Genomic DNA, 27,273 nt, shown 5'->3' with positions numbered 1-27,273 from the left:
TGGGGTTTTTGGAATTTGGCTGTGATATTCCTGTGAGTTTTCCTCATAGGATCTCTTTTAAGTAGTGATCGATGGATTTTTTCCTACTTCTACTTCCCCGCCTAGTTCTAATGCTTCAGGATAATTTTCTTTAATTATTTCTTGTATTATTGTATCAAGATTCCTTTTTTTGATCATAACTTTAAGTTAGTCCAATTATTTTTATATTTTCTCTTCTTGATCTAGTCTCCAAATCTTGTTTTTCTTCTCAGATGTCTCACTTTCTCTTCTATTTTTTTATTATTCATGTTTTGTTTAGATATTTCTTGATCTCTTATAATTTCGCTGGCTTCACATTGCCCAATTCTAATTTTCAAGATGTCATTTTCCTCCTTAAGATTCTAGATCTCCTTTTCTAATTGGCTAACTTTCCTTTCATAACCTTCTTGTTTTTCTTGGATTATTCTTATTTATTTGTTTATTTGGTTTTTTAGTTTTTCCTCCATCTCTGTCATTTGATTTTTAAAGTCTTTTTAAAAATCTTCAATAAATTCTCTTTGGGCAAGTGACCATTTGACGTTACTCTTTGGGGGTTTCTTTACTTCAGTATCCTCCTCTGAAGATGAATCCCAATCATCTCCATTCCCATAATAGGTTTCTGTGGTTGGATTCTTTCTTCTTTGCCTGTGCTTTTTTTGTGGTAATAGCTTGATTTTTGTAATCACCTCTTGCCCTGGGGTATGCGAAATGGTGCCTCATGCCCCAGATCTTCAGTTCTCCCCTCTAGCCTAGAACCAAAGCCAAGGCAAAACCTCCAACCTCCTGTAAGTGCCCACAGCCAGAGGCTTTCTGCCCCACTGCTTCTGCACGCATCAGGCATGTGCTGGTTCCTTCTCGTCCCCACTGCTCTTCAGAGCACAGCTGTGTCTGGCGTTCCTCATCGGTAGCGGTTCCCTCAAATATCCTGTGCCCAAAAGCCCAACTCCCCTCACTGTCCCAGAGTGAAAAGTTCCTGTGGCAGGGGCAGAGGCAGCCTCTCAAACCAACTAATCCCAGGGCTTGACGCTAGTTGTTTAAGTGGCTTGCTGCTCGTTGTTGAAACAGAACCTCGTCTGGAGGTGTTTAGGGGCCAAACCTCTTTCTGGGATTTTTCTGGATCTTCTCAGATTGTCCCAGGAAGACCCCTTTTGTGTCCCTATTCTTCGACTCCACCCATACTTTGTTCCACACAAGACGCTATTTTAACTCTTTTGTGGGGGAAAATCTTGAGAGCTTGGAGTTTTCTGACTACTCCGCTGTCTTCCCAGAATCCTCTCCAGCTCCATTAATTTTTTAAGTTGGATAAAACTTTAGAATTCATTTGTTGCTTGTTCAATTTCTTTTTCTTACATAAAGTTATGAAAGTATTCTATTTCCTCTTCTGTTTATGTGGGCAGTATACATTTTTTGTAAATATTCATCTATTTCATTTAGATTGTCATTTTTATTGGCTGATAATGGGGCAGTGTAGTTCCTAACAATTGCTTTAATTTCATCTTCATTGGTGGTACATTTATCCTTTTCATTTTTGATATTGGTAATTTATTTATTTATTTATTTTTGATCAAGTTAAGCCAGTGGTTTTTCTATTTTATCTTATGGTTTTTTTCCTCACAAAACTAGGACCTAGTTTTATTTATTAGTTCAATGAGGTTTTTTTTTTTTTGTTTGTTTGTTTTTTGCTTATTTGTTTTTTGCTCTCAGTTTTATTAAGCTCTGCTTTGATTTTCAGGATTTCTTTTTGGAGTTTAATTGGGCATTTAAAATTTTTTTCCCTTAGTTTTATTTTTAGCTGCGTGACCAGTTCATTGATATGTTCCCTGTTTGACTTTTAAAGCCCTTCATAATTTAATCCTTGTTTTACACCCACACCTCACTACCCCACCCCCAGCTTTTCAGTCTTTTGTTTGTTTTTGTTTTTGGAAGGGGGAAGGCAGAGCATTTGGGGTTAAGTGACTTGCTCAAGGTCACACAGCTAACAAGTGTGTCAGGTCTCCGAAGCCAGATTTGAGCTCAGGTCCTCCTGACTCCAGGGCCGCTGCTCTATTTACTGGGCCACCTAACTGCCCCCCCATCTTTTCATTCTTCTTACACCTTACATAGCCCCACATAGTTTATGAGGTAGTCACATTGATTTCCTTGCATTTCCTCAAACAAGACCCTCCACCTCCACTCCAGGCATTTTAACTGGCTTGTCCCCCATGTCTGAAAATCTCTTATTTCCTTGTCTCAGCCTCCTGGTTGCCTTGCTTTAACTGCCAGATTAAATCTCTTCTTACATAGGTAACCTTTCCCAATCTGTCTTAATTTGAGTGCCCTCTGTTGATTATATCTAATTTAGCCTGTATATAACTTATTTGTACATAGTGGTTTGCTCATTGTTCCTCCTCCATTTGACTGAGTTTCTTGAGGACAAGGATCGGCTTTTGCATTTCTTTGAATTCCCAGTGCTTAGCACAATAGTGCCAGTAGACACTTAATAAAGTTTGACTGAATTCTGGAGAGGATTCTTCATCCATACCGCTTCTTGTGCCTTAATTTAAAGTAAACAAACCTCTTGGAGCCTTTATCAACATTATTCTTTCCTCAAGGAAAGAAGTTTTAAGGAAACAACTTTTATTACAGTAATCCATATTATCCTAACCTTTGAAGCCTTAGAATCCTTTAATGAATTTTAAAGCCCAAGAGATCTTAGAGATCTTGTCCAAACTCTCATGGGAGCTCTGAGAAGTTAAGTGATTTGTCCAAGTTAATCAATTGTGAATGAAGTATTTGCTAGATAAACAGATTTCAGTTTTTTGCATATTCTTCAAGGGCCTTTGTCTTTTACATTTTTTTTAACATAGAACAATTTTTAATTACCATTTAAAACACTGAAATTACACTCATAAGTGCTTTGGTAACTTTGTGTGCCATAAAATGAAATGTTTGAGGAATAAAAACATTTGTAGAGAGAACAATATTTTCGCATATTGTTTAGGTTTTTGAAGATAAATAACATGTACAAATGATATTATTTCTCAAATAAGCTTATATTTTACGTTCACCAACCCATTTAGACCGTATTTGTGAAGGATTGTGCTAAACGTGAAATGCAAAAGAAAGATAGTCTTTGTCCTTAAAAAATTTACATTCTAGTAGGGAAGTTTGCATAGAAAAATCACTGATACTAAATAACAGTAAAAAATAGAAGTACAAAATACTAGGAGAGTTGCCAGTATGGTGAGATGGCCACTGGTTGTGGGGAACACATCAGTAGGTTTTGAAGAATGAGGTAGGATTTTATTATAGAGAAAGGGTTTGGAGGTAGGGCATAAAAAAAAATTCAAGGCATATGGAATGACATTAGCAAAGTGATAGAGGTGGAAAATCAGGAGACATTTGAAGACATTATGATTTTGGTATATCAAAGAGTGGTTGAGAACTAGTGGAGTGAAGGAAAGGTTAGAAAACTAGGTTGGGGTCAGAGGGTGGAGAGCCTTGAATATCCAGCCAATTACTTTATTCTGTTGCATTTATGAAATTTCTCCCAAATGATCAACTCATAGATGAATGGTTGTTATGATTGTTTTTAAAAATTAATTTGTTCAAGAGGTGATAGTTTAAAAAATTGCAGAAGAGAGACATTTTTTTAATAACCCCTAGTTGCTTAAATAGCAAATTTTTATTGAGCACCTACTATGTGTTAGGCATTTTGCTAGTCCCTGGGCATACAATACAAGCACAGAGAATGAGACAATCCATACTTCAAGAAGCTATAAAGCTCTTAATAGTTACCTGTTATTAAGTGATTAGTCTTTAATGTCATTTATTCTTTACTGAGAGAAATCATGGAATATTTTTTGTAACTTGGACTTTTTTTTTAAGGTATGTTATGGTGAGTTGTGCTTCCACAATTATGGGATAGTGTTTTTTGTAACTTTTTCATTTTAGGTGAAAGACCATTTAAATGTAGTGAATGTGGAAAAGCTTTTAACCAGAAGGGGGCATTGCAGACCCATATGATTAAACATACTGGTGAAAAACCCCATGCCTGTGCCTTTTGTCCTGCAGCGTTTTCTCAGAAAGGAAATCTTCAGTCACATATACAGCGAGTTCATTCAGAGGTAAGTTTGCTAGTTAGTGCTTTGTTATCATAAATGAACTCTTTCTTTTATGCTCATCTTTTTTAAAAAATTAGATTCAGAGTTAAATATTGAATAGTCTATAAATTTTATGCTTAGAATCACCATTTTTACCTTTTACTTATTTATTGGAAACATGAATTAAATGGCTGGGTAGAATAAAAATTTCAATATTTATTTCAACTCTGCTGTATGTAAATATTTGAAAAATGAATGTCACCTTTGTTGATGATAATGAAATTATATCAGGATAGGACTTAAAAATCTTATGAATCCTTTTGATGAAGTTAAAATATTGATATAAAAAGGAAAGTGAGAAAAACAATTAATAAAATGAGTGCATTATAATTGTGCAACTATGAATATTAATGAATCCTTTCATTTGTCCACTAGACTTGTAATTTATTCTGTACCTACTGTACAATTAGACATATCTGCTATTTGATCAATGAATTAATAATAACTCCATTAGACAGTTGTTTAATACTTACGCTGATTCTATAGTAATTTTTCAGGCTTCTTTCTTTTGGGCAAATGTTATTTCAGTCATGTTAATTTATTTAATCGAATGCCAAAAATTACCTTTATAATACTTTTAAGTATTTGAAGTAATTTTTTGGTTCTCATTATGGTCAAGTAGTGCTTGTATTTTATTAATTTTCATGTTTTAGTCATTTACATATTCTACTTATTATTAGTAGAAAATATTTTTATTTTATTTCTATAGTTTTTAGTTTTTATCTGAGCAATTTCCAGCACTATTGAAGATGCATGGATTGTCCAAACTAGAATGAAACTTAAAAATCAATTGATTCAACTCTCTTTTGTTGCACATGAGAACACGGAAGCCTAACCTTGTCCAACATCACACACCTAGAGCTAGCATTAGATCCCAGGTATTCTGACTACAAGGTCAGTTTTCCTTTTACTGTGAAATCTGCCTTTTAAAATTAGAGTTATCCTGTGCTTTTAAAGATGTACATTTTTCATTTTTTTATGTATTTCAATGTTAATCCCTAACTTAATTAGTTGAATTTTTTAGCTGGCTGAGGATGGATATTAGACTTTGACAGAAGTCTCAAATATATATCAGAATAAATTTAGCCAGACAAATATGATCTTTTCCCCAAAACTTCTTGTGGGAGCATACATTAGTTTTGATTAGAAATGTAATAAGCTAGAAATAGGAAGAGCTTAAATGTGAGAGCTACTGTGGAGGTTGAATTGACTTTGTAACCTCTTGGGTATGAGTCACTAGGGTGACTCCCAATTTGTATGTCTTATCTGACTGGATATATGCTGATATATATATATATATATATGTACTTGTCAAAAATGGGGACATTTGGGAGAATGGGTTTTGAGGAAAGAAGATAAGTCTTTTTTTTTTTGGTACATGTTGCATTTGAGTTGCCTATTTGACATTCTGTTTTAAATGTTCAGTGGGCAGTGGGTGACCTTCCTATTAGAGCTCAGTACAGAGGTTATTGAGATATAGAGTTCTTGTGGTCATCAGCAGAGATGATAATTAAACTAATGGGAGTTGATGAGGTCAGCAAAGCAGAGTGTAGAACAAGAAGGGGCCCAGGAAAAAGTTTTGGGATTTACCCACAATTAGACGATGAGGCATGGATAATGATGCAGCAAACGAATAGTCAAGACGAGGTAGGAGGGGAACTGAGAACAGTTTCACAAAAGCTTAGAGTATACAGGGAGAGAGGGTAGTCAATGACTACATATGTAGCAGAGAGGTGAAAAAGGATTAGAGTTGAGAAATTTGATTTAGTTTTTAGAGAGAGCAATTTTAGTTGATTGATGAAATCAGAAGCCAGATTGCAAAGGCCTGAACTGTGAGAGAAGAGAAAGAGGAGTCAGCAAGAGCAAATAGTTTTTTTTTTTTCCACTAGGAACTTCACTGAAATTTCAATAATACTTTTTCTGTGATATGCACAGCTGTCATTGCCTCTACCCTAAAATTAACTTGTATTTATTTCATACATGTTTACTATGTATGTACACATATTACTTCTCAAGGTAGAATGTGAGCTCCTGCAGGAAAGGAACTTTTCGTTTTTGCTTTTGTAGGTACTTAATAAATGCTTATTGAATCAATAAATACATATTAGTTGATTTCTTTAAAATAGATTAATATGCTGTTTATCCTTTTTTTTTCTCTTCAGGTTTTATTATAGCTGACAGTCATTTTTAGAGCCATCTAGTCTAGCATTTTTCAGCCTTTATTCAGATTATATACATCATAAACCAATAAAATATCTGAGTTTTAAAAAATCCTAGATTGCTGTGCCCTTCCCTAATTTCAAAGGGTGGGAACTGGAAGAGGGAATTAGGAAGTCGGGCACATTAGGCAAGAGAAAAAAGAGGTATAAATTCACCAAATTTTATAATGGAAAGGGATGCCAGTAGTTATTTTGGCAGCTCACTGATGTAGTAGATGAGAGTGATAGACTTGGAGTCAGGAAGACCCCAGTTCAAATTCTGCCCCCAGACTTTACTAGCTGTGTAATCTTAGACCAGTCACCTAACCTTCTCTCAGCTTCAGTTTCCTCATCTATAGAATGGGGGTAATAATAGCACCTACTTCCCAGGGCTCTTCTGAGGGTCAGCACTTGGTAAACCTTAGAAGTGCTCTATAAATGCTACTTGGATTAAAAGGAATCTTTACTATACCACACCGACTACAGTAAAAAAGGGAATTCAAGACCACATGGAGTAGCTCATTCTGCTTTTGGACCCCTCTCCTTTTAAGAAGTTGTTCTTAGTATTAAGCATAAATTTACCTTTTTTATATCTTCCACATTACTCCTAGTTTTGCTCTCTGGACCTGCACAGAAACGAGTCTAATTCTTCATGCGCGTGGTAGTTCTACAGATATTTAAAGACAGCTGCCATACTTTCCTTTCTCTTCTCCAGGCTAAACATCCCTAGTTCCTTCAATAAATCTCCATATGATATAGATTCAAGGCCTTTCAGCATTCTGGTTGCCTTCCTAAGATATTTTCTACCTTTTCCATATTCTTCTTAAACTGTGGCACCTAGAACCGAACTCAGTACTGCAAATACATAGTCTTAGCTAGATTGTAGAGGGATGATCGCTTCCACATTCTTCAAAGCTGCACCTTTCTTAATGTGCCCACAGATCACATTAGTTTTGGGGGCTGCCACATCACGCTGCTGATTTACTTGGTACTTGAAAAGTTGAGTTTTTGAACTTGTGTGTGACTACAGATTTTCCCCTCTTTTTAACCTATTTATTCTCGTGCTCAAGTGATTCTGCTATTGCACAGGTCTGTTCATATGTTTAAAAATTTTTGTGATTTCCTGTCTCTTACTAGATTGAAATATAAACTACTTATCTTGGATTCAAGATCCTCTACTTTCTGACTCCTATGTGATTTTCCAGACTTATTTTAAACTATTTTTATTTGCTTCTTTTCATCCCCATTGCTGCCACCTGTGTTGTGGGTCTCATTGCCCTTCTCGCCTAGCCTGTTGCAGCAGCTTATTGCCCACTACAACGTCTGGGGCCCTAAACTGAAATAGTGACCATTTCCTATTCTCCTTCACTCTCTGCACCTCTGTGTACTCAAATACCATTTAGCATTTAAAGATAGAAGTTGTAAGTTTATTGTAGAAGTCAATAAATTTAATTATTTTAGTTCATCTTAGTAAAGTTGTATACCATTGCATGCCTGTTGAAATTTTTTTCTTCATTTAAGTCCCAGCTCAGGTGCTACCTCCATGAAAACTTTCTTCATACCTTTAGGTAGAAGTTTTCTCTCCTTTCTTTGTTTTTGTCCTCTCATATACTTAATATATTCTAATTTGTTTGTATATAATTAACCCTTTGGTGCCCTGACAACTCACTGATACTACATGATGCACAACAGTTGCTAATCCGAAATGGTGAGGAGTTTCCTCAGGAGAAATTCCTTATATCCATTAAATCATAGGTGTAGACCAAAAAACAAAATTACTATTAAGCTCATAGAGGGCAAGAACTATTGTTCTTCATCACTGTATGCCTACTATATATCATAGTGTCCTAATAGGAGATTAATAAATATTTGTTAAACAGAATTAGATTGCAGCCTTAAGGCAATGAAAATTGCATTTTCTTTTTCACTGTCTTCGAAGTTGTATATACATTTCTCAAGTTTTTCATTGAAATTATAGGTCCATTCAGACGTATCTGGTGAAACATAGCTTTTGATAGTATGTACTATGAGCTGTTAAAAGTTGATACTTGACTACATATGGAAGAAGGATTTATTATAAACTGGGAGGTTCTGCAGGTGGTCCTTTTTATGTATGATGTTGTGTTATGTTCTATCAAACCTAAGAATATACTGTAGGACCTCCTCACTGAGGTCCATAACGACTCAAAACAGGTAATTTTTTTTTCAAATATATTGCCTTTTATTTTTTTTAATTTAATTTAAATTTATTTATTTAACATATTTGGTTTTCAGCATTGATTTTAACAACAGTTTGAATTACAAATTTTCTCCCCATTTCTAACCTCCCCCCCACTCCAAGATAGCATGTATTCTGGTTGCCCTGTTCCCCAGTCAGCCCTCCCCTCTATCACCCCCCTCCCCTCTCATCCCCTTTTCCCTTCCTTTCTTGTAGGGCAAGATAAATTTCTACGCCCCATTGCCTGTGTATCTTACTTTTTTTTGTTGTTGTTTTTGAACATCTGTTTTTAAAACTTTGAGTTCCAAATTCTCTTCCCTCTTCCCTTCCCACCCACCCTCCCTAAGAAGTCAAGCAATTCAACCTAGGCCACACGTGTATCATTATGTATAACCCTTCCACAATACTCATGTTGTGACAGACTAACTACATTTTGCTCCTTCCCAACCCATCCCACTTTATTGAATTTTCTCCCTTGACCCTGTCCCCTTTCCAAAGTGTTTTTTTGATTACCTCCACCCCCATCTGCCTTCCCCTCCATCATCCTCCCCTCTTTTATTTTTTTTGTATCTTCCTCCCTCTTCTTTCCTGTGGGGTAAGATACCCAACTGAGTATGTATGGTATTCCCTCCTCAGGCCAAATCTGATGAGAGCAAGGTTCACTCATTCCCCCCTCACCTGCCCTCTCCCCTCCTCCCACAGAACTTCTTCCTCTTGCCACCTTTATGCAAGATAATCCACCCCATTCTATCTCTCCCTATCTCCCTCTCTCAAAAACAGGTAATTTTTAACGTTCTGTTTATAAAAAAGCACTTTGCCCTGCTGTTGTTCAGTAAAATCAGAATTGGCCTGTTTCTCTGATATACATTCAAAATGGAAACAAAGTGGGGGTCAGAATTGAATACAAAGAGATCTGGCTGTATTACATTTGAGAAATTACTCATCTCTTTCAGCAGTCTTAAGTTACTACCTAACATGAAAACTAATCTTTGTGACACCAGTTATCTCATGATGATTGTGAATTTGCTGCTGTAAATTTCATTATTACTTCTACTTACGTGCTTCCTAGATTTTTAACTTATTTGCAATGCTTATCCTGCATCAACAACTGCCTGCTAGGTATCCCAGCGTGATGCCTCTCAAACTCAATGTATCCAAAACGAAATTTATTATTTTCATCCTCTATCTTTCTGCCAAACATCTTTCTTTCTCCCGAAGTCAGTCATTCTAATCAGGCTTACAACCTTGCAGTCAACTTAAGTTCTTAACTTTTGCTCATTGTCCCATTTCTAGTCATCGGTTGAGTGCTGTTAATTCTTATCAACATAACATCCTTTGCATCTGTCTCCCTTTGTACTCAGAAAGTCTACTGAGACCTTACTCCAAACCACTATCACATCTCAGACTGTTATATTAGATGCAGAACTGGTTTCTAAGTGTACAGTTTCTCCCTTCTGTAATCCATCCTTTTTTCCTCAGGCACAGGTCTGATCACATCATTGTCCTTTCAAAAATCTTTAGTGGCTCCCTGTTGCCTTTAGGATAACATTCAACACTCTTTAGCCTGCCATTTAAAGCTTTAGTATGATTACAATTTATCTCCAGCCTTATCTCACATTACTCCTACTCACCATATTCTAGCTCAAATATTCTTACTAGCTGTCCTCTGAACTTGACATTCTTGGAATTCATTCCTTCTTCACATCTACTTGTTAGAATCTTTTGTGACCTTCAGTTCTCAATTTCAAATTCTGCCTCCTATAAAGCCTTTCGTAATCCCATCGGTTGTTAATGTTGTCTTCTTCCTTGTTTCTCCTTATCTGTGTTCATCTGTCAGTAGACTAAGATTGAGACTGTAAGCAGGGAAGTTTTGAGGTTTTTTTTTGTCTTTGTCTCCCAAGAGCTTAGCACAGTAGTATCTTCCACATAGTCCCAATACTTTTCTAGTGATGTTATATGTTCAGAAGTCATGAAATGCTGCATCATTCAAAGAGTTGAAGTTGAGAATTATACAAAGAGCCATTGGAAGGAAAATCATATATATGAGCACATGTGTGCTTTAGTGTGAACTTTAATATGGTAATACAAATGAGGAATTATCCAGGAGAATTGGTATAAAGGACATTATCAAAGAAATGTGCTTTTGAAAAAGGTGGCCTGGGAACATAGTGAGAGTGATATGGCTAACCTGTGTGCTCTGCTTACATCCTTAGCAATATCAAGAGAAGGCTCAAGGGAGGCAGCCAGCATGTTGGTGGACTTCTGTATTAAATATTTGATTTGACAAGGTTGAAGATGGGCAGGCACCAAAGAGTTAATACCTCATTTTCACCATGTGATCAGCACATTTTTTTTTTTTTGCTTTGATATCTTTGGATTGTTTGTGATGTACTCTGAGAGTTGAAAAGGATTGGTGGGCAAGGATGGGTTGCAATCAAAGATAGAATCTAAACATCATCGAGCTGTTGGAATATAATATAATCTTTATTTCCTGCTATATCTCATGTTAAAATATATGGAATGCAGGGGATGGTATCCATTTTAAACAAAATCAAACAAAAATTCTCACCTCTCCCCCCAACAAGAGTAGGGTTCAGTTGTTTCCCTAGTTTTGTTTGGCAGGGAAAATTCGTAAGAGTAGAATTTTGATTGTTGTGGTTATGTTTACTATAATTTAACATTGATTAAATAATTGTAATAACCTAATTGTTCTTTTCTAAAACAATTCTTTAAGGTCAAGAATGGTCCTACATATAATTGCACAGAATGCAGTTGTATATTCAAAAGTTTAGGTAGCTTAAATACTCACATCAGCAAGATGCATATGGGTGGACCACAGAATTCAGCAAGTTCTACTACAGAGACCCCTCATGTTACAACGGTAATGTAGTTTATAAAAGCATATACAGATAGTTCTCGCTTTATGTAGGTGAATTGTTCACAGACTTTTACATAGATTTTTGCATAATGTGAATTTACTTGTTGATGGAAAGGGAGGAAGGAAGGAAGGAAGCCATGCCTCTGTGGCATGAGGGGCCTGGTACATGGTTCAAGGACACCTGGGGGCCAGGGACAGAGAAAGGAGAGCAGGAACAGGAACATATGAAGGCCAGGACCAGCCATGTTGGGGCCTGGCCAGAATCACAAGGAAGAAGGGAGGACGGGGAAGAGGAGGGGAATGAGACAGATGTGGGGGCCAGACACAGGAGAGGATGGGATGCAAGTTGGGGCCAAGGACAGCCAGCCTACTGAAGGAAGGAAGATGGAATGGGGTGGGGGCTGGGGGGGTGATGCAGAAGGGCAAAGGTCTCCTCTTTTGGTGCTGGAGGTCTCAAGACAAGCCCTGATGCGATGGTAGCAGAGTCTCTCTGGGGTCATTTCTTCTGCTTTCACTTAAAGTGATTTTTGTTGTTTTTGATTGGGGTGTGGGAGTGTGTGGCCATGGAGTACTGAGCTGAGGGGCAGGAGAGAGAGCCCAGTACTGTACAGTAAAGTTACCATTGATGTTTTTTTTTTGGAATATAATTTCTTTCAGATTTCTTTACTTAAAGTAAAATTTGCATAGTACAAATTTATATAAAAAGGGATACCCTGGGGTAGCCAGGTGGCGCAGTGAGTAGAGCACCGGCCCTGGAGTCAGGAGGACCTGAGTTCAAATCTGGCCTCAGACACTTGACACACTAGCTGTGTGACCTTGGGCAAGTCACTTAACCCCAATTGCCCTGCCAAAAAACAAACAGAGATACCTGTCTGTATGTGAAGTCTTTCTCTCCATGTATGAATTATGTAATATGAATATTTTAAATGTTAACAAAGTTAAATTTCCTCATGAAGAGATCTTCTTGAAATATCTTTGGTTACTGGAAGAAAAGTTATATTTCTTTGTTTAAAGAAATACTAATTGACTCCAATTAATAGACTTTCATTAGAATTAGAGAAAATAAAATATGATATAAGCATTCATTTACAGAAGTCATATAGTTGTAATGAAATTTATTAATAATAACAAAGCATGAATTATAGAATTATTTATCTCCTTAATCCATAAATTAGGAAGTTATTTTTCTGTAAGGGTCAAGTTTTTCCTTGTCTGAAGTGAAAATTTTTCCTAAATTGTATATGCTTTGTGGGGAAAAAAAATAATGATTTCTAATGCTTGTTCTTTCTTTAATTTTCTTTTTCTTGCTGCTTTTAATTTTTAGGATTCAATATCCCAGTCCCAAAGTACTGCTTCTACTACACTGTTACAACCAGTTGATAATAAATGGAAAAATGTAAGTATATATAGAATTATAAAAGTAGTATTAAGATAGATATGGCCCTGATAGTTATGTGATAATCTCAAAAGTTTTACTTTATGCTTATTGATAAAACTGATTATAAAGATAGAATTTCTGTTAAATGGATAGGTACTAGTAATCAAAATAGATCCACTTTCTTTTTTATTGCCTTTGTAATGTCTTGTTTTTTAATTTCTTGGGGATGTTTTACAACTTATTTGGTCCCAGACAGAATAAATTTTAATTAAAAATTGGTAAATTTTAGAGATTCTACTTTAAGGAATAGTCTAAAGCTTTAAACTCATCTGTCCATATTCTTTTGATTCTCTTTCTTGTAATTAATAGAACAGGTTTGTGAGATAATCAGTAGGGACTAGAACAAATCCAATTGACATATATGTGGTATTGAACACACTTAACCAATAGTGAATTAACTACTGGAATAAGGAACTTTTTTCCTGTCAATGAGACAGAATCATTTAAGAGCCTCATTAATATTTTTAAAATCATATAATTTGGTTTGGAGATTTATCTGTATTTATGTCCCATGTCTATTTGTACTATAATATATATACACACACACACACATATATATATATATACTTCACAAGTCCACGTAGTATTTCATTGAACAGTATGCAAATACATATTTAAGGTTCACTCATTTTTAGTTGTGTCTTGACTCTCCAAGGCCTCACTTGGGGTTTTATTGGCAAAAATGGTGGAGTAGTTTGCCATTTCCTTTTCCAGCTCATTTTGTATATGAGGAAATTGAGGTAAACAAGGTTAAGTGACTTGCCCAGGGTCATACACACACAGCTAGTAAGTATCCAAGGCCAAATTTGAACTCAGAAAGATAAGTTTTCCTGATTCCATGCCTGGCATTCTCTCCGCTGCATTACCTAGATGCCCAATTAAGGTGCTTAGATTGTAATAAATTTTACATGCACATACATACAAACGTATACATACACATACACATACATACACACATACATATATATATATATGTGTGTATATATCTACATACATTTTCCCCCAGTTTTTCCCATTTACATACATGTCAAGAAAATTTTTAGCATTTGTTTTTACAAGATTTTGAGTTCCAAATTTTTCTCCCTCCCTGCCTCCCCTCCCTTCTTCTGAAAGTGGTAGGCAGTTTGATATAGTTTATAGATGTGTTATCATATAAAAATATTTCCATGTTGATCAAAGTTGTGAAAGAAGAAACTGATCAAAAGGGGAAAAAAAAGCCATGAGAAAGACTAAAGTAAGTGGAAAAAAAATATGCTTTCATCTGCATTCAGAATTCACCATTTCTTATCTGGATATGGGTAGCATTTTCCTTTGTGAATCCTTGTCTTGGATCATTGTGTGGCTGAGAAGATCTGACTCATTCATAGTTGATCATCCACAATGTTGCTGATACTGTGTACAGTGTTCTCTTAGTTCTGTTCATTTCACTTTGCATTAATTCATATAAGTCTTTCCAGGTTTTTCTGAAGTTAGCCTATTCATTTCTTATTGCACAATACTGTTCCATTACATTCATATACCACAGCATGTCCAGCTATTCCCCAATTGATCGGCATCCCTTCAATTTGTTTATTTTGCCACCACAAGAAAAAGGCTGCTATAAATATTTTTGCACATGTAGATCCGTTTCCCTATTGTATGATCTCTTTGGAATACAGACCTAGTAGTGGTATTGCTGAATCAAAGAGTATGCACAGTTTGTTTGTCCTTTGGGCATAGTTCCAAATTGCTCTCAGTTGGATCAGTTCACAACTCCACCAGCAATGCATTAGTGTCCCAATTTTCCCACATCCTCTCCAACGTTTTTCATTTTCCTTTTTTTCATATTAGCCAATCTGATAGGTGTGAGGTGGTATCCCAGAGTTGTTTTAATTTGCATTTGTCTAATCAAAAGTGATTTAGAGCACTTCTTCATATGCTCATAAATAGCTTTGATTTCTTCATCTGAAAATTGCCTATTCATATCCTTTGACCATTTATCGGTTGGGGAATGGCATGTATTCTTAGAAATTTGACTCAGTTCTCTATATATTTGAGAAAGAAGGCCTTTATCAGAGACACTTTCTCTGAAGATTATTTCTCAGCTTTCTGCTTTCCTTCTAATCTTGGTTGTATTGGTTTTGTTTGTACAAAAGCTTTTTAAAGTAATATAATCAAAATTGTCCATTTTACATTTTATAATGATCTTTATCTCTTGTTTGGTTATGAAATCTTCCCCTCCCCATAGATCTGACAGGTATACTATTCCTTGCTCTTCTAATTCACTTACGGTGTCACCCTTTATGTCTAAATCTTGCACTCATTTTGATCTTACCTTGGTACATGGTGTGATATGTCAGTCTATACCTAGTTTGTGTCCTATTATTTTTTCTAGTTTTCCCAGCAGTTTTTGTCAAATAATGAGTTTTTATCCCCAAAACTGGGGTTTATCAAATACTTGATTACTATGGTCACTGACTGCTGTGTTTTGTGTACCTAATCTATTCCACTGATCCACCACTCTTATTTCTTAGTATCTATAGTTTTGATGATTATTGCCTTATAATATAGTTCGGAGTCTGGTATTGCTAGGCCACCTTCCCTTGTATTTTTTTTTTCATTAATTTACTTGATATTCTTGACGTTTTGTTCTTCCAGAAGAATTTTTTTATTTTTTCTTGCTTGGGGCTCTGAGGGCTCAGAGCCTACTTAGCCAAAAGGCATGGGGCATGGGGCCTCATGCCTAACTAGTGAAAGGTTGTGGGCCTTCCTCTAATCAGGCCTCCCTTCCTTGGCCCCACCTGAGGTTTATGGAGGGGGTGGGAAGAGTTTTTAATCCCTGATCTGGCATCACAAAGGTGTGAGCTTGCCTCTAATCAGGCTGCCTTTGTTGGCCCCGCCTGGGGCCTATTCAGTGGGCTAGAAAGATCTTTCACTTTCAGATTGACCTTACAATAATTTATTCAATTCTACCTCTCCCTTCCTTCTGCACCCATTGTACTCTTCTTTCTCATGCTTTAATTTTTTTTATGTCATTCCTTCCAATTCACCTTATACCCATACACTCTGTGTATATTCCTTTTAGCAGTGCTATTAGTGATAAAATTTTTAAAAATTACAGGTATTGTCTTCCTGTGTAAGGATATTATAGTTTAGCTCCATTAAATCCTTTTTGTTTTCTTTCCCCTTTTTTACCTGTTAATGTGTCTTTTGGGTCTTGATATTAGAGGTCAAATTTTTGGGCTAGTTCTGGTCTTCTCCTTATGAAAGCTTGAAATCCTTCTATTTAGTTGAATTAACTTTTTTTTCCCTTGATGTATTATGCTTAATTTTGCCAGGTAAGTGGTTCTTGATTGTAGTCCTAGCTCCTTTGCCTTCTGGAATATCACGTTCCATGGCCTCATATGCTTTAATGTTGTAGCTGCCAAATCCTGTGTAATCTTGATTGTAATTCTCCTATATTTAAATTGTTTCTTTCTAGCCATTTGTAGCATTTTTTCCTTGATTTGATAGTTCTGAAATTTGGCTATAATGTTCCTTGGGATTTTTATTTTGTGATCTCTTTCCTGAGGTGATCACTGTATTCTTTCAGTGCCTGTTTTGCCCTCTGGTTCCAGGACATCAGGGCAGTTTTCCTTGACGATTTCTTGAAAGATGTTGTCCAGGTCCTCCTTTTGTTTATGGCTTTCAGGTAGTCCAGTGATTCTGATATTGTCTCTTATGGTCTGTTTTCCAGGTCAGTTGTTTTTCCCATGAGGTATTTTGTATTTTTAAAAAAAATTTTTTTTCACATTAGTCATGTTGTATAAAAGAATTAAGACCAATGGGAGGAACCCCAAGAAAGAAGAAACAAGACAAAACAACAACAACCAAAAAAAAAAAGATCATTCATACTCCATAATTCTTTCTCTGGATGTGGACAGAATTTTCCATCATAAGTCTTTTGGAGTTATCTTAGATCATTGCATTCCTGAGAAGAGCCAAGTCTATGAAAGTTCGTTTGCACAATGTGTCTGTTACTGTGTGCAATGTTCTCCTGGTTCTGCTCACTTCCGTCAGCATCAGTTCATATAAGTCTGCCTGCTCATCATTTCTTACATATAGTACAATAGCACTCCATTACATTCATATACTAGAACTTGTTTTCCTCAGTTAGCTTTTGTACTTTCTTTTCCATTTGGCCAGTTCTACTTTTTGCACAGTTTTCCAAGTTATTGACTCTTTTTTTTCATAGTTCTCTTGCATCACTCTCACTTCCCAGTTTTACTTCTACCACTCTTAAATGGTTTTTAAACTCCTTTTTGAGCTGTTCCGTGGGTTCTTTCTGGGCTTGAGACCACTTCTCATTTTTCTTTGGGGTTTTTTGCTTGTAGGTGTTTTGACGTTGTTGTCCTCCTCTGAGTTTGCGTCTTGATCTTCCCTGTCACCAAAATATCTTTCTACGATCGGATTCTTTTTTGCTGTTGTTTTTTGCTCATCTTTTTGGCGGGCCTTTTTCCGAAGAGGCACTGTCTCAGCCTTCTTGTGCCAGGGGCTGCGGGCCCTTAACTGTTTACCTGGTGCTGTGCTGATGTTGCCCTGAAATCCATGGGGGACCCTCATGGTGGGGGATGTGGGGGATTGCTGGTGCTGCTGGAGGCTGTAGGTGTCCGGCAGCTTATCTGGTGCTGATCTGGGGTCCTAGTGGCGTGTGCTGAGGTCTGGTGGGATGTTCCTGCATTTCTGGGGGCTACACTGAAACACATGGAGATCTGGCTGCTGGAGGATGCCTCTTTGCCCAGGGCTGTGCTGAAACATGTGGAGGTCTAGCCACTAGAGGATGCCTGTTTGCCTGGGGCTACAACGAAGCGTGTGATAGTTCTCTGAGCTGGAAGCACGTGGTGAGTCACAGTGCCGGTGTTTGCCTGCTCTACCATACTGGGGCTCAGGATCTCCCTCCATTTTGCTGAGGTGAGCCTTGCTGGGATGCTTCCTGTCCTGGAATGTGCTCCTCTTTTATACAAGTAAGAAGGACTTTTCTTGCTGATCCTCAAGTCTCCTAGGCAAAAAAACTACTCTACCCCATCTTTCCACTGGCTTTGTTGTTCCAGGTTTATTTCTGGGGCACTATTTTATGGTTTTTTGGAAGTGAATATGGGAGAGCTATAGAAATTTATTGCTTCCTCTGCCATCTTGGTTCCTAGAAGTAGAATTCTACATATATAATGGAAAGGCACATGGTAGTTTTGAATTGATTGTAGCACATTGCAAACTGAATAGCTGGTTGGTTCTATGGTGATAGTTATAGATGTGTTAAGTATGCTCATGAAATCATGAGAAAGTGATAAAGTAGATCCTCTTCCTCACAGTATAACCTCTAGCAAACTTGCGGGAGGGAGGATAATCATCTCCTTCAATCAGGGAATCAGCAGGTTCCTCTGTGTGCGAGGTACAGCGTGGGGGATACAAAGACAAAAATGTAGCAAGAATACTAATAATGACAGCTAGCATTTATGTAGCACTTACCGTGTGCCAAGAACTATGCTAAGCACTTTGTGATTATCTCATTTTATCCCCATAACAACCCTAAGTGCTAGGTGCTATTATTTACACATGAGGAAACAGACAAATGGGTTAAATGCCTTACCCAGGGTCACACAGCAAGTAAATGTGTGAAGCCAGATCTGGATTTGGGTCTTCCTGACTCTAGGCCTGACACTCTATCCATTATGCCACCTAAATAACATTTGCCCTTATGTATTTTACATTTCTCATTTGGGAAAACATACGAAGCAGATTCAAGGTAAACTTTGGGGATGAGGATCATTCAGGAAAAACTTCATGTGGAGGTTGACACTTGAGCTGAGTCTTGAAGGAAATCAGGGGGTCTAAGAAGCAGAGATGGAGAAGATAATCCGAGGCGTTATAGATATTTAAGGATATGTGTGATATTTTATGCCAAGTTTTAACATAAGAATGATGAATATTAAACTTTAAGAAATCCAGCACTAATTTTCTGCTTTGGTGATTTGGGGGAGATAAAAGAAGAGGGAGAAAAAAGGGACTAAAAAAGAGGGAAAGGGAGCCAGATAACCATGTTAGATTTTGATATGAATGTATTTGAGATAACCTATACTGATCATACATTGGTTTTTGGCGTTGAGTCCATTTTCTTTTGGACCTGCGATTTTGTCAGTGTAGGGGGTCATCAGTTATGATACAACTTAGTCTTTTGTGCCTGGGGCACAGTGCAGTTAAGTGGCTTCCTTAAAGTCACACAGTCCAGTGTTTGTCAGAAGTAGGACACCAGCCTAGATCTTCCCGTGTTTGACTATAAGACTTGCTCCTTATTTGTTATCCCTTTCTGCTTTTCATAGTTGGTTGTCATTTGTTAATGTTCTTTTAAGACTGGTTTTCTGAACCTTTTTTCTTTAGTGGACCTCTTTGGCAGTTTGTTGATGCCTATGGACACCTTTTCATAAGGATGCTTTTGCATACATAAAATAAAATGCATAAGGTTACAAGGGAAACCAATTATATTTAAATAAAGATATAATTTTTTTTTTTCACCATCCAAGTTCACAGATACCCTGAAACCCATCCATGCATCTCCTCTAGATCTTTGGACTCTGGGTTAAGAACTTTTATTTTAAGGGAAAAATGCTTTTAATTCCAAATTATCTAACACCTGCCTTTAAAAAAAAATGGTAAACCTGTTTCCTAACTTTATTTTCACACTTCAAATTTTAACTTTGTAGGAAAAGTTTAGTATACCATGAACTTATGATTTAGGTATGTGTGGAAGAATTAGTTTGGTTTTAGAAATGTTTTTACAGTTGTCTATAAAGGCTCTTGGCAGCTAGGTTGTTTAGTAGATAGTGCCAGGCCTGGAGTCAGGAAAGACTCATCTTCCTGAGTTTAAACCTGGCCTCAGACACTTAGTAGATGTCTGTATGACCCTGGGTAAGTCTCTTACTTAACCCCATATGCCTTAGTTTCTTTATCTGGAAAATGAGCTGGAGAAGGAAATAGCAAGCCATTCCTGTATCAAACATCTTTGATACTGTAATATACAAGATACAAGACAAACCCAAATGGGGTCACGCAGAATCAGACACCACTGAAAACAACTGAAAAACAGCGTAAAGGCTCATAGTCCTTAGTGTTACCTGTAGATCTCTTTAATATAAAAGTTGTTTTATTCTCTTTTGCTTTAAGAAATCAAGGCTGCTTAAAGTTTCAACAAAGCAAGCATTTATTTATTGTTCTGAGGATATTACCTCCATCCTACTCCCCTTTTTAAAAATCTGTGATTTAAATCAATTTATCTTAGTAGAAATAGACAAAGAAATAATAGGAAGATATATTTGAGAAGAGGATATTTCTCCAGGAGTTTGGTGCAGGAATGAGGAGAGTTTAAGATGATAGATGGCAGGAATAGTTGGATCAAATGAGTATTTTTAAGGGTTTTTTTTTATGATGAATATATTTTTAGGCAGCCTGGAAGCAGCCTTTAGGGAGATAATGAAGATTAGTGAGAGTGGGAATGATAGAGGGGATAATCTATTGGATAAGATAGGATAGAATAGGATAAAGGGTGCACCTAGAAGGGTTTACCTTGGCACAAAAGGCCACGTCTTCATTTGAGACAGTCATGAAGGAAGAGATCTTTGAGGAAGACCTTTTAGTGATGTGGAATGAAGAGGAGGAGAGAAAAGGGATCTTAACGAAGTATGATGCAAGAGAGTGGAGGGAGGAGACGAGGCTTGCGGAGGCAAGAAAAGCCTGGAATAGTCAGTGTGACAGTGGAGTGGTTACTCCATTAGGGAAATGTGAAAGGACTGCCTTGCCTCAGTGAGGGCTTATTTGAGAATATGTAACATAAATTTGTAGTGGACGTAGTCAGCACTGCTTTGTGATTTTCCCCCTCTCTCCATTCAGCAGCATTGAATAGTGATGAAGGAAGTGAAGAGTGGGAGTAATGCAAATTTGGGGCTTAACAAGGCATGGTGGAAGATAGGATCAGGGTCAAGGGACTAACCTGTAATCTATGGTTTAAAATTTGAAAGATGATATTGAAGTACAAATAATAGCAGGGACTGTTGTCTTCTGTGTTCTTGAAAGTGATCTTTGATACTCCCATAGTATTGGAATTTGCTGAATATTCCTTTATGAAGTCACTTCAACCTTGTTGTTGAGATCATTCATTTAAAATGTGCATCTTTGAAACTTGAATTTAATTTTCCAATAGAAGTATTCCTATAAAGACTTAGGAGTCCAGACAGCCACACAAAAGTGTACTTTCCCCATGATAAAGCTGACTCATATTTTTCATAGACCTCTAGGTTCTAACTAACATTTATCATTGTTTCTATGGGGAAAATGTGTTCCAAATTCTAAACAGAGAAGCCAAGAGCATATTTTTTTTTACTCTGGTGGTCCCAGCGACAAGAAGGTTTTTTCCGCCTAGAGTGTGGTTTCTCTATCCCTTCTTTTCTCTCACACATAGATAAACAGACAGACATACACACACTCTCTCATATATATTCCACCTAACTCTGTCAGGGAATGGGGAGATTACTGATGATGGGGCCTCTCAGGGTGGGAAGTGGGAAGAGGACTTTGGCATGAATAGCTGGAGGGAAGGTCAGGGATTCTGGCAACTGAGATTATGGGAGGCAGAAGGAAGGGAGTGCTCAGGGTTAGAAGTAGAGGAAGAGGGGATGTATCAGAAGTAGAGGCTTCTTTGATAGCTGCTCCTGCAGGTCATGTGGGGTAGAGGTATAATCTTGAATGGGATTGCCTGCTACTGACTAGCAGTTTCGAATCTTTTTAGTAAAACAGGAGTTTTGGTTGGATGAGGGGAAGACAATTGTCATTAATTTATATAGGTCACTTATAAATCAAGTATTCCTAAGTAGTATGCTGCCTGTGTTTCTTATGGAAAAAGTAGAACAAAAAATAAAGCTAATTTTGTTATGCTTTATATAAATATTATTATATATTTCAGGCCACACTTTTTCAGCCTTCACCTCTCCAACAGACAGAAACCCCAGCAACTTCATCTGCAAGTCAACAGGGTCCACAGGCAGTGACTGATGTCATCCAGCAGCTTTTGGAGCTGTCAGAACCAGGACAAGTTGAAACAAACCCATCTCCACAACCAGGCCAGCAACTAAATATTGCAGTGGGAATCAATCAGGACATTTTACAGGTGAATCATGTTTACATAGTGCTATAGAAACACTATAATATCTACCCAGATTTATAATGTTATTACTTTGCTTTCCCCTGACTTTAACACCTAGTTATCAAAATTAAAAAGCAAAGTATCTGAATTTTTTAAAGAAACTAATTTTGAATATACCATGCACTAAGTTATTGAGGGATTTCAGTTTCCCACAGTGGGAGGGATACTTGTACTCAGCAAATTGACAAATCTTTGAAGTACTGAGTTGTGTCTGTGTATAGTGAAATAGTGCCTTTGTATTTCATTTTTAACTGAGCGCAAAAGCCTACATAATTTTATTTAACATTTTCTACTTAGTAAAAAGGATTGTTAAACAAGTGTATTGGTATTTTTTTTAAAGTAAATTTGGTAAAATAACACTGTTGTTATTTAAGAGGGATTTTAGGAATGCCTGATTGAAGATCCTTTTTCAAGTACTAGTGTTCTGGTTATCAATATTGCTGTTTCTAGCCAAACATAAAATTTTATTCTAAGAAATTCTTTATGCAAGTATATAATATGAATAAACATCGTAGGACATGTAAGGAGAGGAGATCTTTTCAAGTTTCCATTAATTTAACCTTCGTTTCTGCATTTAGTAACACACATCTCCTCTACTCTGTCTTCATCATTATAAACAATTCCTCTTCTTGGAGGATGTCTTCATGGCGATCCAAAGTGTCACACTGATTAGAAAACAATACTTTAAAAATACTAGTGATTCGTAACCTTTCTCCCCTCCCCCAGTTATTCTATTCTAGTATATGTTTAATTCACTTTAGTAGTTTTGTGAAATCCTAAAAACCAAACTAATTTTAATCCATTTTTGCATGGGAATTTAAATTTATATTATACAATACTTTGGACAGGAGTGGGGTAAATTATATGATCAGACCAGCAAGATACCATAACTTGGGGAAGGTTGTGACTTCCTAATTTACAGTGATTGCTAGAAACATAAATTTTTGTTTTCAGTAGATCAGAATTAGAATCTCATTAAACAAATGTCATTTAAGTTATTTGGAGGATATTACTTTCCAGGGAAATTTGGATTCTTTTATTAACCTTTTAGTTTTGTTCTGTCTTAGCAAGCCTTAGAAAACAGTGGGCTGTCTTCAATTCCAGTTGCAGCACATCCTAATGACTCCAACCAAACTAAGACTTCTGTGTCCCAGATTCAAAATCCAGATATTCACAATGTTTCAAATGAGCCACCAGACCCTACAGAAGCAGAACAAGATAAAGAACAGGAAACAACAGATAAATTGGATAAGAAAGAAAAGAAGGTTATAAAGAAGAAGTCACCATTTCTGCCTGGTAATTTTAGTAACACTTCAGTATTTCGTATCTACTTTAAGCAACTTTGGATAATAATTAGTAAACCATTCTTAAACGTTAGGAGAAACATTGAAGTTTTCTTTTTTAGAGTTAGATTTGCGTGTGTGTGTGTGTGTACATATACATATGTAATATAATTTGTCATGTAAAGTTAAATAACTAAATTTTTATTTGTTAGCCTTTTTATTTGAGAAATAATTCTCCACATATATACTCATATGCACATAGGTGTATGCACAAATGTATGTATGTGCTATGTGTGTATACGGAGGTACGTATGTATATCTATTAATGGGATCACCATTCTCCCATGTTTAAGATATCAAGGTTATTTTGAGGATCATAGGATCAGATTTAGAGCTGAACAGGACTTTAGAGGACATCTAGTTCAACTTGTTGTTTATAATTAGTGAATTGAGGCCAAGAGAGTTGACTTGGTCACAGAGGAAGTAACAGGGCAGGATCATGAACCCAGTTTCTCTAATTCTGAAAACAGTGCTTTTATATCACCTTGCTGCTGCTGCTTCTCCCCCACCCCCATCCCCACCCCCTGCCCCATCTCTCTCTGTCTTCTCCTTTCACTTCCTTCTTATATCCTTCCAGTTACCATGTCAAAGTAAATTTACCTCCTCAGTATTTCTCCAGTTCCTCATTTCTGTTCCTACTACCAAAATGTTTTACCAATGTACCCTAGAAAAGATAACCTCTCCTTTCTCTGAATGCCAATGGCTCTTTGTTTATATCTTTCTTATGGCACTTAAACATTCTATGTTGTACCATAGTAATATGTGTACTTTCCTCATCTCCAAACTGAATTGTAAGTCCTTTGAGGGCAAGGACTATATCTTTAGGTATGGTGGTAAAAGCAATGGCCTTGGAGTTTGGAAACCTGGTTTCTAGGCTACTCTGTGCCCTTTAACACACTGCAACTTGGCAGCTCTTGGTAAAGGATTTCATTCTCATGGTGAATGAAATTGAAGTGTTTAGAGCAAGTCATATTATGTCTCTGGGCTTCAGTTTTCATCTTAAAAGGTTTATACTCAATCAGGGAACATCCGCCTTTTAAAGAAGAAACTTTTGGGCAATATACTTAAAATCTAACTTTATAAAGAGTCATATAATATTATGCATTTATTATATATGTATTTTTTCAGTTGATGATACCAGAGAGGTTTTCCACCAACTTATGTGTACTGAATTATGCGTTTGATTATTTTATTTATACTATTTGTCAGGTATGTTGTAGGTGGGATTTTTGTTTAGGTTTGGTTACTCTATCTTTTGAGATCTTATGCCATATGTTTAATTTAATATAATACAATTAAAAGATCAATTAATTATTCTCTCCAGAACTAATGAACAAGCACTTATTAATGGCCTACTATGCAGGGGGAAGTACTAGCAGCTGGGAGAATAAGGAACAACTTTATGTAGAAGGTAGTGCTTGAGTAGTTAAAGCAAGCAAAGGATTCTCAGAGGGAGTACATTCCAAGTATGGGAGGACCCTAGAATGTAGGCTTCTTAATCTCAGGAACTGTTCATTTTTGTCTTTGTATCTTTAGTGCCTGTCACATAGTAGACAATAAATGCTCATTGATTCCACTAATAGAAATATGGACATCCTGAGAAAGAACTTTTTATTTCACTTTTTAAAAAAAGATTAATGTGACTACATTTCTGGAAATTCATCTGCCAGGAGAGTTGGCATACCCATGTTGGACTGCTAAAGTCTCTTCTGGCTCAGGTTCCCTGATTCTAATCTTCTCTAATAGGAAAGTTAAAATTGTCTACTATTTGGCTTAGCTGGAATAGTTTGTTTTTCCTATGCATATGCATAATTTTTTATTTTTCTATGCAGGTTCAATTCGTGAAGAGAATGGAATAAGATGGCATGTGTGTCCATATTGCACAAAAGAATTTAAGAAGCCCAGTGACTTAGTGCGCCATATTCGAATTCATACTCATGAAAAACCATTTAAATGTCCACAATGTTTCCGGGCCTTTGCTGTGAAGAGCACTCTTACCGCTCACATAAAAACTCACACTGGCATCAAAGCATTTAAGTGCCAATACTGTATGAAATGTTTTTCCACCTCAGGAAGCTTAAAAGTTCATATCAGACTTCATACAGGTAAGAATTAAACTATCTCCTGTTTTACAACCTGAAAAAGGACAACATGTTGCAGCATCTTTTGGTTTTGTTTTGGTCAGTGTATCCGTTAGCCAATAAAACCCCAAATCTCGTGTATGTGTTTTTCCCCCCTAGAAAATAGTAAAGTATGAGTACTTTTATGTTCTAGTTCTTAATTGTATATTTGAACTTTTTAAAAAAGGAAACACATATCTTCATGAGTCTGCAATAACAATATGTTTATTAAGGGATATTGAATCAATAATAACAATAATCATAAATATGACCACTTTGCAAATATTAATGCAACACAAAAGCATGGATTACAGCTTATTGTTGTATTATGCTTCTTTTCAAAGCAGTTTCACATCTATTATGTGGGAGTTTTATTGCTTAATTTGCTGTATTTTTCTTTTGAACCTTATAACAATCTAATGAAATGACTAGGAAATTGTACTGTCACTTTACAGAAAGCCATACACAAAGGTACTGTCTCGAATAGGACCATTAAAAATTACTGCTGTTTATGAACCATAATATCAGGTCAGAACAGCAGATTGCTGTTTATTTTTCCAGATTGTGAATTTAGATGAATAGGTTTATTTTTTTAAGTTACCACATTTTAACATTTTAGTGTTCAAATACAAATTAACTTTGTTACACTGGAATATCATAATTACAGGACAGAATGAGCCTGAAATTTACCTAATTAGCAGTATTTTCATTTCATTTCAAGTTTAACTTGGTTTTATAATCCTCTGCTTTCAAACATCTATTCATACGTAATAGCATCCTTTTTGAACAATAGAGAGGGGGAAAAATCTACTTTCTTCCTGGGCTCTTTTCCGGAATCATTCTTTTTAAAATGGAATAGTGGTTTTATCCCCTCCATGACATTGTCATTGTGGGAGTAATTTTGTACCAAAGACACCATTTGCAAGCCTGCTATGCAAATTGGAGAATTAAATCAACACTGTAATTTTGATATCCCTGTTATATGTAGATTTGGAGTGAATGTTGATGCTGGTATTTTAGGTTTAATCTTCTAATGACAAAAAATATGTTTTCTTAGTATACATTAGTACATAACATAATTTAGTCATAGTTTGTTTCAAATTTATATTTCAAAACTCTATGGATCAATGTTACTATTGGTACTCCCTCCTTTTATATCTATCAAAATCTCTCTGTGCTGTACTTAGTAATATTTCTGAATAATTGTGTCTAAAAAAACTTATTATTCATTGAGTGTTAAGTTTTCTGGTGATGAGCTTCTGCAAATTTACCTAGGCTGCTGAAACTCAAAGGTTTTCCAACATAGGAGTGCCAACTGGAGCTTACGCCTAGCTAGCATAGCTTACAATATTCTAGGGTCAATACAATTCAGGAATCATTTTTAAGCACTACTGTGTTCAAGGCCACTGTGTTAGATGCTAGAAATAGACTGAAAGAGAGTACCTGCCTTCAAGGAGCTATGGCCACCTGTATCATATGTTGCAAAGAAGCCAAAAAAAGGCCTGAGAATTCCATTTAGGAATTAAGACATTATTAATACCTTTGGAGCAAGTAGTTTAAATTAATTAGTGAGGTCAGAAGCTGGATAACAAGAAGTGAGCAGAGTAGAAGTAGAAACATTATATATAGTACAGAGCATTTTCTTTGAGTTTGGCTGTTGAAAGAGATGATAAGACCGTAGCTTGGGAAGATGGCAAGGTTAAGTGAAGG

The 27,273-nt window shown here is 36.4% G+C and overlaps 1 protein-coding gene across 1 annotated transcript in view; it reads left to right on the top strand.

Annotated features, from left to right (window-relative positions):
* ZNF236 (zinc finger protein 236) overlaps positions 1-27,273 on the top strand; it is a 228,706-nt gene that overhangs the window by 85,608 nt on the left and 115,825 nt on the right. Inside the window, exons 6-11 of the mRNA XM_036760000.1 lie at positions 3,952-4,124; positions 11,311-11,457; positions 12,779-12,850; positions 21,861-22,064; positions 23,168-23,396; positions 25,276-25,548. Coding sequence (XP_036615895.1) covers positions 3,952-4,124; positions 11,311-11,457; positions 12,779-12,850; positions 21,861-22,064; positions 23,168-23,396; positions 25,276-25,548 — 1,098 coding nt within the window. The remainder of the gene's footprint in view (positions 1-3,951; positions 4,125-11,310; positions 11,458-12,778; positions 12,851-21,860; positions 22,065-23,167; positions 23,397-25,275; positions 25,549-27,273) is intronic.

The sequence above is a fragment of the Trichosurus vulpecula genome, chromosome 1 (assembly GCF_011100635.1).
Source record: "Trichosurus vulpecula isolate mTriVul1 chromosome 1, mTriVul1.pri, whole genome shotgun sequence".
NCBI lineage: Eukaryota > Metazoa > Chordata > Mammalia > Diprotodontia > Phalangeridae > Trichosurus > Trichosurus vulpecula.
Note: the sequence above shows the minus strand (reverse complement) of the source record. Positions and strands in the feature narration are given on the sequence as shown.